General features: G+C 37.9%; 1 protein-coding gene across 1 annotated transcript; it reads left to right on the top strand.

Moving 5' to 3' along the window:
• Nucleotides 1-4,952: 4,952 nt before the first annotated feature.
• Nucleotides 4,953-8,112, top strand: LOC131663388 (uncharacterized). Its single transcript, XM_058933779.1, has 8 exons — nucleotides 4,953-5,100; nucleotides 5,222-5,451; nucleotides 6,473-6,619; nucleotides 6,924-7,112; nucleotides 7,178-7,354; nucleotides 7,659-7,814; nucleotides 7,874-7,928; nucleotides 8,015-8,112. The coding sequence occupies exons 1-8, from the start codon at nucleotides 4,953-4,955 to the stop codon at nucleotides 8,110-8,112; spliced, it is 1,200 nt and encodes a 399-aa protein (XP_058789762.1).
• Nucleotides 8,113-12,424: the final 4,312 nt, after the last annotated feature.

Here is a 12,424-nt window from a genome sequence, read left to right as displayed (position 1 = left end):
ATTTTTACAATCATTCATTTTCAACACTATTAACTGGTTCTATAATATAATCAGTATCTACATTTTCAATTTTAATGTGATAGCAAATATTTATCAAACTTTCTATTTTCACAACTTTAAAATTTTCATTTATCGCAATACATTTATTTACTAAATATAAAGTACCACCCGGCAAGTCTATCGAAAATGGATTTTGAACTACGATTTCCTGAACGATCGCATAATGTTTTCCTGGACACATGCATAATTTATTACATTTACAATTCGTAATACGTATAAAATTTTGAATTATACCAAATTCAACTGAATCATTGAAAACATACTTGACATAAAACGATTCGGTTTTCTTGTCAATATCGACTTTTTTAGATGTACGAGGTGTGTTCAAAAAATACCCGGAATTTTTAAATTTCGCGGGTCTAGAGAGTTCGATTGTCAAAATTTTTTTTTATTGTGTTGGTATACATGCCCCTGAAGTATGATAAAATTTCAGCTATATTCACTGTTTACTTTGTCTGCGGTAGTCGCTAAGGTTTGACGTGTTTTTATGAGCTCGGCGATTTTCGTTTTTTAAAAGAAATGGATCAAAGAATTTGTATTAAATTTTGCGTAAAAAATGAAATAAAGTGTAACAAAGTGTGTAATATATTATAAAAAGCCTCTGGTGAGTCTGCTATGGAAAAAACAAGTGTTTACGAGTGGTATAAGCGTTTCCAAGATGGCCACGAAGCCGTTGAAGATGACGAACGCTCCGGTCGACCCAGCACGTCAACAATCGATGAAAATGTGAAAAAAGTGGAAAAAATGATTCTGAATGATCGCCGAATCACAATTAGAGAAGTTGCTGATGAAGTTGGTATATCAATTGGCTCATGTCATAGCATTTTTTCAAATGTTTTGGGCATGAAACGGGTGGCAGCAAAATTCATTCCAAAACTGCTCAACTTTGACCAAAAAAACAATCGCATGAACATCGCCCAGGAGCTGTTAACCGACGTCAACGACGATCCAAGTTTGCTTGAAAGGGTCATAACTGGTGATGAAACATGGGTGTACGGTTATGATGTCGAAACCAAAGCACAATCGTCCACCTGGAAGCATTCAACGTCACCAAGAGCGAAAAAAGCACGTCAAGTTCGATCAAATGTGAAGGTTTTGCTTACAGTTTTCTTTGACTGCAGGGGCGTGGTGCATCTACAGTTCTTATCACAAGGTCGTACGATTAATAAGGAGTATTACCTTGAAGTATGCAATGTTTGCGTGAAGCAATCCGAAAAAAACACCCTGATTTATGGAAAAACAATTCATGGCTTTTGCATCACGATAACGCACCTTCACTCGTCGTTACTTGTTCGTAATTTTTTGGCCAAAAACAATACCGTAGTCGTGCCCCAACCTCCATATTCACCAGATATGACTCCGTGTAACTTTTTCCTGTTCCCAAAGTTGAAAAGACCCATGAAAGGACGGCGTTTTTCCTCGATTGAAGAAATAAAGGCCGAATCGCTGAGAGTACTCAAAGACATACCAAAAAGTGAATATCAAGAGTGCTTCGAAGATTGGAAAAAACGCTGGCATAAGTATATTATATCTGGGGGGGGGATTACTTTGAAGGGAACCACATTGATGTAAACGAATAAATAAATATTTTTTTGGAAAAACGATAATTCCGGGTACTTTTTGAACACACCTCGTATACAAAATATTGCTCTTATATAACTTTGAAAAGACCAAAACATTTTTATCGGTCCAATTATTATTTACTAAAATTTCATGCATGTATTCAGGCTGATTTTTTAATATATAGCCAACTATAGAAATACTATCATCAACTTTTGTCAATTTTAATTTTCTCGTAGGTGATAAAATGTTGTTGCAAAGTTTTGAAGCTTCTTCATTTCCTTCTAACCATTTATTTTTGAAAGTATATACTGACATATGCATACTTAAATTTGAAATGATTTGCAAATGTGGAGATTTACTTCCACGTACCATTGTTTTTAATTTTCCGTTTAAATCCTCTAGAGGAAAGCATGAGGTAGTAAAGAGAGGGCCAAAACGACGTATCATTAAAGCTAAGTGTCTCAATAGGTGTAAATTACAACTCATAAATTTTAATTCATACAAATCTTCAAATTTTTTAATAAATTTTTCGAAAGATTTATCTGCTAATTCTATCATTCGATCTGTGATTTTCTCTTGCAATAATAATTGAAGTCCCAATACTAAATACATATAATGATTGAAATAGTCTTCAGGCAAGATCCCGTTCAAGACTGGTAATGAAAAATATAAAGCCCAATTTTTTAGTTTAGAAGCTTTCCAATGACAATAGTGGGTTTTTATCGGCCTTGGTCGCCTTGCTACAAAGCAAGGTGGCTTTATTGTGCACAATCTATAATCGACAACTTCTACTAAATTATAAAATGAAAATTTTTCACCAATAAATTTTGCATCGAACCATAGTTGACCGACTCGTTTTACAATTCCTTCGAACGCACAATGCATTATGTCGATAGCTGTGGAAGTTATGTATCTGGGTACATATTGTGACATAATTGAAGGCCCTTTTACTCCACATACTATCGCATTCGCTTCTACGGCTAATCTCACATTATTCAGTGTCTCCGTGTCAGTTCGAAGCTGCACTTCTTTTCTGTAAGGGTATAAGCAAGTTTTTGCTACAGTGAGACCAGGTTCCAAACAAATTTGACATCCGAATCTACCATTGTATTGGTTCATCGCAAGAAATAAAGCTTTCGCAGGTAAGTCAGCTGTTCCGCAAGCAATTATACTTCTAATTACTGTAGCTTTACGCAAATCGCCTATATGAATTTTAATGCCTTTATAAATTTTCCTGAGAGATTCTGTGTGTGGTCTTAAAAATAAATTTGGGTTCGGTTTCTTTTCACCGAACCATAACGCAACTAACAGAACATTTTCTACTTTATATCTTAATGCATAAGGCAACTCTAAAATTATTAAAAAAAAGCCCCAAATGCTATACTTTGAGGAATTAAAGATTTTTACACCATCAGTGTACCAAAGAAAAAAAATGTTATTTTTTTCTGAAAGAATTTGGCCTTCCTGCGCGATTTGTTTATATATTTCACCATCATATATATCATGATATTCACCATATGGGGCAAAACGAACACCTGTGTTATTAAGAATGTTATAAAAATCTTTGCGATCGTACAAACTTTCAAGTTGCGGAATCATCGGAATTTCAAGGTAGTAATGTTCGTCTACAATAACGTCGCAATGACAGTATACGTCGTTGTCGGTAACCTCATCGATTTCGATCGATTCATCAGTGTCGACATTATTGACGATATTATTTAGTGGCGCCTGAAATTTCTCGCAATAGTAATGCTTTTTGAATTCTGTCAACCCATCGTCAAAGTATTTTTTGAACTGATGATAGGTAGTTGGGCATTTATGCGGCTTAGTAAAACACAGCCCGAACAATTTTAACAGATCTGCAGCGCACGTTTTAGTAATATGATGTCACAGAATAATAGTAGCAAAAATAATAACAAACGCTCGTACAGTCATCGTAGATCCAGAGCATAGTTTTTCTTCATTGTTGGATCGCTGATGGTAACTGTCTTGCCTGACATCTTCATTACTTGAATCGCTGCTACTTTCGCTAAAATCGTCATCTTCTACATCACTTCCATAATTATCTATACGAAAAAAATGTATAAGTAAATATAAGTGCCAAAAATATGAGGAATAAGTTTTCAAATAAATGTACTTTCAATATTGAAAGTAATAGAGAGTAATATCGAAAGCTCGTTTGCTTAGTCGGTATCACGTTCGAAAATGGATATCTTTGATAACTCAACTTTATTTCCTATCCATGGACATTTCTTTAGTTATCCTACTTTGGGCTTTTTTTAAATAAATAAAAATAAAACTCCTGACATTTGAAAAATGTACCAGAGTAAGTGAATGAATCACATGGGATTCAATTTTTTTTCGTGAATGATGAAAGCGAATGATTAGCGCGTGCCATGAACTTGTAATTGGGCATATTGAAACAGGTGCCATCGCTTACAACAACGAAGCTCGCATTTAAATTCTCTTGACTATACTCGATGTGACAAAAGTTATATGCACGTAAGTGTGCCGTGTGCGTGTGCAATGTGTATGCGCCAGCAGCAACAGTAGCAGCTATAGCGCACTCAGCGTGGCGGCGACGGCGACGACAAAAAAAAGCTCGCAGCTGACCGCGAATGCCGCGATGTGCGTGCGCAGTGCGCGCTCTTCGAAAGTAATGCTAATGCTGCCAATTTTATTACATTCAAAATGTATACCGTACGTACCTGTTGCCTTCATATCACACTTTGAAATATATTTCGTTTCGATAAAAGAAGGTTGTAACAATATTTGTGAATTTAAAAGTTGTTGTACCGTAATCAAATTTTGGCCAACTCATTGGATCGGTAGTTGCATCGACATCCATGTCGCAGCAATCAAATATAGTAGCTCATTGAAATCATCATTTTCGACTCGAACATCATAGCGATTGTCCAACTAAATGAATTTTTAATTTATCATCTTCATATTTATTCTTTCGTAAAGCTAATGTATTTAGACATCATACTTACATTAATGGATGTAGTCATGCAATCTGCAGTTTCATTTAAATCACTTTTCATAAACTTTTCTAAGCGATATTGGACCAGTGTGGAAATACTCTGCGAAATGATTCTTGATTTTTGGCATTTTTATTAATATTTTTATTAACAAAATTAAGTATATGGAACTACGTCATTTCAGGTTAATCAAGAGGTTAATGTACTGGAATTCATTTTTTGTCACGGCTGCACCGTTTTGTTATTGTTATTGTTTTTTTTTAAAGTCAACTGAGGTTAGTCGGTTAAATAACGCTAGAGATAAAAAGGGAAAAAAGCTCTGAACTGTAGTTATTTTCTTGCGGAAAAATGTTCGCGCTAATACTATGGACCGGTTATAATACCACGAGCACGATCGATATCAATCAATTAGTACCTGATAAAGAAGAAGGGGAAGAAACTATGGCCAGATACAGCGATGGAAAATTGTATCAAGTAAAAATTATTCGCAAAAATGGTAAAATAAACTAAAATAAATACGTATTTTTCAACAACTTTATTTCAAGCTTTTATCAATTTCAATTTTTTTTCTAAATTATGCAATGTAAATTCTAAAAACAATAATATTCTCAATGTAGTTGATAAACACTATCTAAGATCTCTAGCTGTGAGCACTGATGGAGAACTAATTCTAAGAAAAGGCAACTCCCAAAAAAAGATAGCTTTATGTAAACAAAAATACTTGAAGCAGAAATTGATTCTTGAGAAAAATAAATTGGAAGGAAAAAAACAAGCTACTAATGTATCATTATTAGACTCTAAAAGTGTTTTTCAAGATTCTGATAGCGAAAAAGAAGAGATTCCCTCGGTAAAAATGGAAAAGACTTATCATTCTTTATTATTTATTGTAAATATATTATATATCCTAGGACGTGGATTTTGATGAAAATGTACCAAGTGCAGTTGTGAAATCAGCCTGCGACGGCAAAAATCAGCGCCCAAAACGATTTGTAGTGAAAAAGAGACGCGATAGCATATATGAGTGGGGCGGAACATCGACTCGAGTATCAATTAACAATCGAAATACTTATTACATCCTTTTTATTCAATTAATTTAAATGTAACCCGTAATATTACCTATTATAAACAGAACGTGAGAACTACTAGTGAGCAGTCAATTGCTAAGAAAACTAATAGTGCATTCTTTGAAAAAAACCAAGAAGGGTTGACGCAAACGATCGCAACTGGCTTTAAAGAGAAAAACATAGCCTCAAATATTACTAACAAAACAGTACAGATATTGTGTATTTGTTATGAATAATTATTTCGGTTTTACGATTTTTTCGTTATTCAATGATTGTTTCATGACAGAGATCGTTTCTTTAGCTCTCCTTAAAAGTATTATTATTTTGAAATGTAATAAAATTAACAATTTGCGAAAAAAACATCTCGATCGCACGCTGCATTGTCATAAATCAGATCACCGATTAGAGATCGAATCATTCCGCGACTCACCCATGAGTGTGAGAAATAAACGCTTTTTGTTCGCAAGCGTTGACCCGATAAATACACGATGTTACAATGCATTACATCATCAACGGCAGCAGTATTATAATATGTAATAGGTTAAAAAGAAAACGGAACGCAAAGTTAAGGCATCAGAGAGGGATTTTGGTCGTGATTTTTTTAATAACAATTGTCGCCGCGCCGCGCGAGCTTTTCTTCACCGCCGCGTGAGCTTCTCTGCGCTGTTGTAAATAACACAGCTTATACACAGATCGAGCGCTGCTGTCTACATGTGCTTGCGTTTATTTTCAATTTACTTTAAAAAGTTTCATGAACAAGCAGAATTGGATGACAAACGCGACGGCGAATCATAAAAAAGAAAGCATGCAGAATTGGATGGCGAACGCAACGGCGAGTCGTCAAAAAGAAAGCAGGCAAAATTGGATGGTGAAGGCGACGGTAATTTTGACAGAATTCTCGATGACTCTGACAGTAATGAGGATGATGATTATGGGAATGGCAACAGCAAAGTAAATATTAAAAAATATAACGCGTACTTTATTTTCTTACGTTTTTAGAATCAATTGTAGAACAATTGATTTATCGTTCTATCGAGGGCAAATACTAAAATTATTTGCAGTGGACAAATTGGCAAAATAAAATATATTTATCAACAAGTGCGTAGAAAAATAAACCGTTACATTTTGTCGCGTTTTGGGAGAGAAGCTGCTTTTTCCAAGCAGCCTGCTCGTTAGATACTCAACCCATTTTTGAGTTGAGAATTTAACATTTCTTTTTGTACTTCGGTTTTATAATTTTAATTGTTATCATCAGGTTCGAAATAACGATAGCACAGTTGATAAGCGTATTCCACTTCTTCACTCAAGGCATGATCGAGATCGAAATGTACAGATTCAGAGAGAAACGTTGTATCAATCTAATGATGACGGCAGAATAGAAGATGCTCAGAGCCGCTTATTAAAACATGCTGGAAATCAGAAACAAACGTTCGCATCGGACATGGTTACTTGTTTTTTATTTGATTATTTTACATATCAGCATGACGATAAAAGTTAATAAATTATCAGTCTGACGATGAGCGCGACAAGGAGAAGGAAAAGGATCCGCTTGTTGATAGCAGACACTCAAAACGAGATCAAAACGACGACAGTGAAAGTGATGATTCCATTGTTGAGAGGAGCCGCTTGAATCTTGCTCGAGGTCGAAATGCACGGAAATCGAGGCGAATTTCTACGTCGGACGAGGTTGTTTTTTTTATTTGAATATTTTAAAGATCAGCAGGACGCTAGAAATTATAAATTGTCAGTTTGACGATGAGCGAGAGAAGGAAAAGGATCCGCTTGCTGATAGCAGACGCTCAAAACGAGTTCAAAATGACGACAGCGAAAGGTAGGATGATTTGCCAGCTGAGAGGAGCTCCTTGAAACATGTTTGAGGTCGAAATGCACGGAAAACGAGGCGAATTTCTACATCGGACGAAGTTGTGTTTTTAATTTGAATATTTTATACGTTATATAACGCATGACGCTAAAATTTATATATTATCAGTCTGAGGATGACGGGGATAAGGAAGATGATCCGCTTGCTAATAGCAGATTATATAAACCTGGAAAAGTTTTGATATCTGAAGATTTTCCCGAAGTATGGATAAATAAAACCGATTTAACGTGTTTATTGAGATGGAGAAATAAGCCGAAAGAAATGGTGCGCCGATTGCTTAGATTGCTGGTTGGCGAAAAAAATTTAAAAAATATGTGTGCCAGGGGAAGGACTTCCAAAAAAAAGCGATCACAGAGGACATCACTGCCTGTATTGAGTGTAAGATCATAAAAACAATTTTTAATATTTATAAAATTCATACGATTGCGGACAAATCGTGTAAATATAAAATACTTTTATTACAGACTATGTCAACAAAAAATGTCCAGAAGGACTTACTCCAGCGCAGTTTACTACTGTCGCCAACTACCTGATTGGTTCAATACGTCATCCCAAAAAATGAAGCTTGGCTCATGTTTTTATTTATACTTTATTTACCTTTAAAATGCATTCTTAATTTATAGCGTTCTTATTTTTATAATTTTACATTGTTTTAATGATTATACTTTGAAATAAAATTACAATGCTATTATCTTTGTGTGTATTTAATTTGTAAAAAAAGCGAATGAAAAAAATAATAAATGTTACCAAAATATTGGCCAGAGTGAAGCAATATTATATTGCGAATATATTGGATATTGCCGATGTGTTGCCAATATATTGGCAAGCTATCGTGGAGGATTTATTTGAAAAAATTACCAAAATATTGCCGATATATTGGAGAAATTTATAACAACATAACTGTTGCCAATATGTTGCCAATAGTTGCTAAATTCTGGCTCATCTAGTAACTATTGGTAATATTTTGCTAATAGACCACAAAGTAAATATTGGCAATAGCCATGCAATATATATGGAGAATATATTGGCAATATATCTTTAATACTTTTTGCCAATATTTCCGCAATATATTGCCATGTAACGGGGGGATAAATCTGCAAAAATTGAGAAATTTATTTAAGAACAAACTCCCACGATGCAGAGCAAACCGCCGCTCCGTTAACACGTATGTTAATACGTGTATTCGCCTTAACGTCGGCTGACTTAACTTAGTTGTCTTCGATCAAGCAGAGTTGAACTCACCTTAAGTCACGTGCCTTGTGACACACGATGAGTTTCAAGTGTAAGCGACTTTACTCCAAATCCACTTAATCCCCTAGCTATAATAGGATTAAAACCTTAGCTTTTTCTAATTGTTTAAACTACTAGCAAAAATCATATGACGCAATCGGCGAATAATTTTAATAGATTTTATTAATAAAAATTACTACAGTCTTTGTCGGGCCGAAAGACTGACGCACGCGAACAGGATTTACAATTAAATAACTTTCGGTGAGAAAGAGAGAGAGAGAGAAGATACGAATATTGGCGCGATATAACGCTCGGCGCGAATACAAAAAATCAACGCTAACACAGTTGGACAAAATATCAAATATATTATGTCGGGCGATAATTAAGGGAGGTGCACCTACCCTGCGGTGCAATTACGGTGATCAGCCGTAATTGTTGATGTTAATAAATTATCAACTGCCTCTGGTCCTAGGTTATCAGCTGTGCTGCCTCGTTCCGCCTATCAGCTGCAAATCTGCTGCTACCGAAACGCTGTAATCCGTAGATCACGTTGTTGCACTCACGCGCGTAATTATTCTGGACAAGAAACTATTAGTCGGCGAGAAAAAACAGTGCAAATAAACTTCGGCGATATCTACTCGTAACAACAGCTGAGACGTAACTGCTAATTTAAAAGATCGCGCGCCCCCTCTCTCTCTTAATACTTAGAACTAACGCGCGAAAATCAGAATCGCGAACGGTTCGATTAATTGAATTGACTACCGTTGCAGCCCCCTCCAAGTCCTGACTACCCGGGCAGGACGAATAGCCGCGATTCGCTGCCATCAGGAACCTGAAAGTAATAAAGAAGAAAAGGAAACAAAATAATAAACTCCCTTCTTTATTTCGGCTAATTTATTTGCCCTCCAGGGCCTACATCATCGTTTGGCTACACCTGGCGCGCGATGTTTCGGGTAGCGCCAGTGTGTAGCCTTCTTCGGGCACCGCTGGGAGTTGGTCACCCCAGGCTCCACACAGATGTAGCAGCCCCTCAGCTGCGACCGAGATTGAGCAGCCTCCCGGTCCTGTGATCGCTGCTCAGCAGCCAGAGGGGACTGCTGGGCACTGACTCCCTGTGAGGCGGTGATGGTCACGCCTCCCACCGTGGCGGTCGCACGTCCATCCTGCGACCTGACCACGATGGTGGTATCAGGAGCCATGCGCCCGTCCACATGGACCGTGAGCGTTGGTTCAGCGTCAGTAGCTCCCGGGGCTCTCTTCTCTGGAGCCGGTGCCGGGAGCGCTGCGGTGGCTCAAAAAGCGTCTCAGGTGCTCCTGCACCTGAGACTGGAGTTCTTGAGTGAACCGCCATGCACTCTCCACCTCGTTGATCCCCAGACGCACGTGTCTGAAGTCGAGGAGGAGAGTAGGCTGCTCAGGGATCCGGGGATGATTGCAGACCCAGTGCGAGGCCCCACAGGTTTCCCTGGGTCCTGGGCATTGGCTCGCACTGTCCGACGTAAGGGATACGCCGGAATTGAGGGTCTGCACCCCCTGGTCCACTGTAGACTTGGGACGTTCGACACTGTCCTGGTCCTCGGTCTGTGTCGAAGCGTCCCGAGAAGCCTTCTTCGGGGCGACCCACGACGAATCCCGGAGAACCTCTGCCACCGAGGCATTGCGTCGCTCCCTTCGGGTGGTCCCTTCCAACTGGACCCTGGCGAAGCTCCGCAGATCTTCAATTAGCTGCGTCGCATCAGGGCCCAGTTACAGATCTAACAGCATCTGCGTGACCACCTCGAAGGTCTCCTCTTCGACGACGATTCTCCGGTCCATCTGAAACATCCAAACCAACAAATTTCGGATGAATCTCCCTACGCGAAGAACAAATCCTAATATAAGCCGCATCCCACCGAGTTATACGCTCCCTCGCGATTCTTTGTGGGAACGTCCTGGCCCTCGTCGGTTACCGCTCGGTTTTATCGGCCCAACCGTCCTTTATACGACGGGCACGGTCTTTCGAGGCCTACCTCTCCCTCTATTCTCCTTCACGGGAGAGTTGTTGCCCCTCGCTGGACCGGCGACCGTCTTTGGAGCCTTTCGAGGTCGACCTCGACCTCTCTTACAAGGAAACCCCCCCAACCCGACCTCACCGATTTCAATAATATTTGATATGTTATAGTTCATCAAAAAATAAGACATACGTATTTTTTTTATCGGCGGAAAAACACTTTAAGGGGGTGAAAACAACCCTCAAAGTTCACCCCCAAAAATAGATTTTCCAATGTATCTCAGCATCTAATTGATATTTTACGACCAAACAAATTTCATATCACTTCTCATGTGAAAAGCAAACTAGCACATGCAATTCCGACCACAAGGGATGCAACCCTTATTCTTTTTATTTAAAATACTATCTATTTCATGGCTATATTTATGAAAAAAATTAAAATAACCCGAAAAAAATTGGAAAAAATATTACCCTACATAAAATACAAAAAATAAAGTTAATCTAGTCAAGGTTTTTTTTGAAACTACCCCCTTAAAGTTGAAAAACCACCCCTAAAAAATTGTTTTCAATACATTACAGGTGGTGTTGATAATTTAGTGTAAAATACGTTAAGCATCATTTATACTGTACAAACAACTCAAACTGTGGAGTTACAACTATCTCGTGCAGTTTCGACCACAAGGGTTGCAACCCCTAATTTCTGTCATCGAAATTTTTATTTTTGAAAAAAAGTTCATAATGAGCTTGAAAAAATTAGTAAAAATATTACCGTGGATAGAATAAGAAAAAAAATTTACCTTTTATTTTTAAACCACTCCTTATGTTGAAAAACCACCCCCAAAAAATTGTTTCCAATACATTACAGGTGGTGTTGATAATTTACTGTAAAATACGTTGCTCATCACTTATAATGTACAAACACATTTATCTCGTGCAGTTTCGACCACGAGGGTTGCAACCCCTAATTTATGTCATCGAAATTTTTACCTTCTCCATTCCTATTTTTGAAAAAAAGTTCATAATGAGCTTAAAAAATTGGAAAAATTATTATCGTGGATAGAATACGAAAAATACGTACCAATTCAAGATTATATTACCCAACAAGACCCAGAACTGGGACAACGTTTTTCCAAAGTATTTTGTTTCGCCGATTCCGAATCTGTCCGGAAAAATGATCCATCACCCAGTAGCAATTTCTAAAACTCCCCTTATATCCCAATGGCAATTTTCCGCACTAACCCGCACTATCAGAATGCTTACAACCCCCCCTAATAACCCCCTAAAAACCTCCAATGAAAATGCCGTTAGCCCCCCACTAATAGCCCGAAGACATAGCTGAGCCCCCTTGCAACCTTATGGCAATGCTTGCAACCCACCGAATAACATAATGGCAACGTTATCAACCCTGCTAACTACTGGGGTTATTAGGGGGTTATTAGGGGGAGGGTCTTATTGGGGGGGGAGTTATTAGGAGGTTAATGGGGGGTTGTAAGCAATGCCATTGGGGGATATTAGGAGGGTTATTAGGGGGAGGTTTATTACCATCGCCATTCGGTGATTAGGAGGGTTGATAGCATTGCCATTGTTTTTGTTGGTTGAGTTTTTCTCCTTTCTTGTGACTAAAATTGTAAACTGCCAAGTAATATATATTTAA

Source organism: Phymastichus coffea, unplaced genomic scaffold, assembly GCF_024137745.1.
Source record: "Phymastichus coffea isolate CEN01 unplaced genomic scaffold, Cenicafe_Pcof_1.1 PCOF00034, whole genome shotgun sequence".
Lineage (NCBI taxonomy): Eukaryota > Metazoa > Arthropoda > Insecta > Hymenoptera > Eulophidae > Phymastichus > Phymastichus coffea.
The sequence above is the reverse complement of the archived record's forward strand: the minus strand, read 5'-3'. Positions and strand labels throughout refer to the sequence as shown.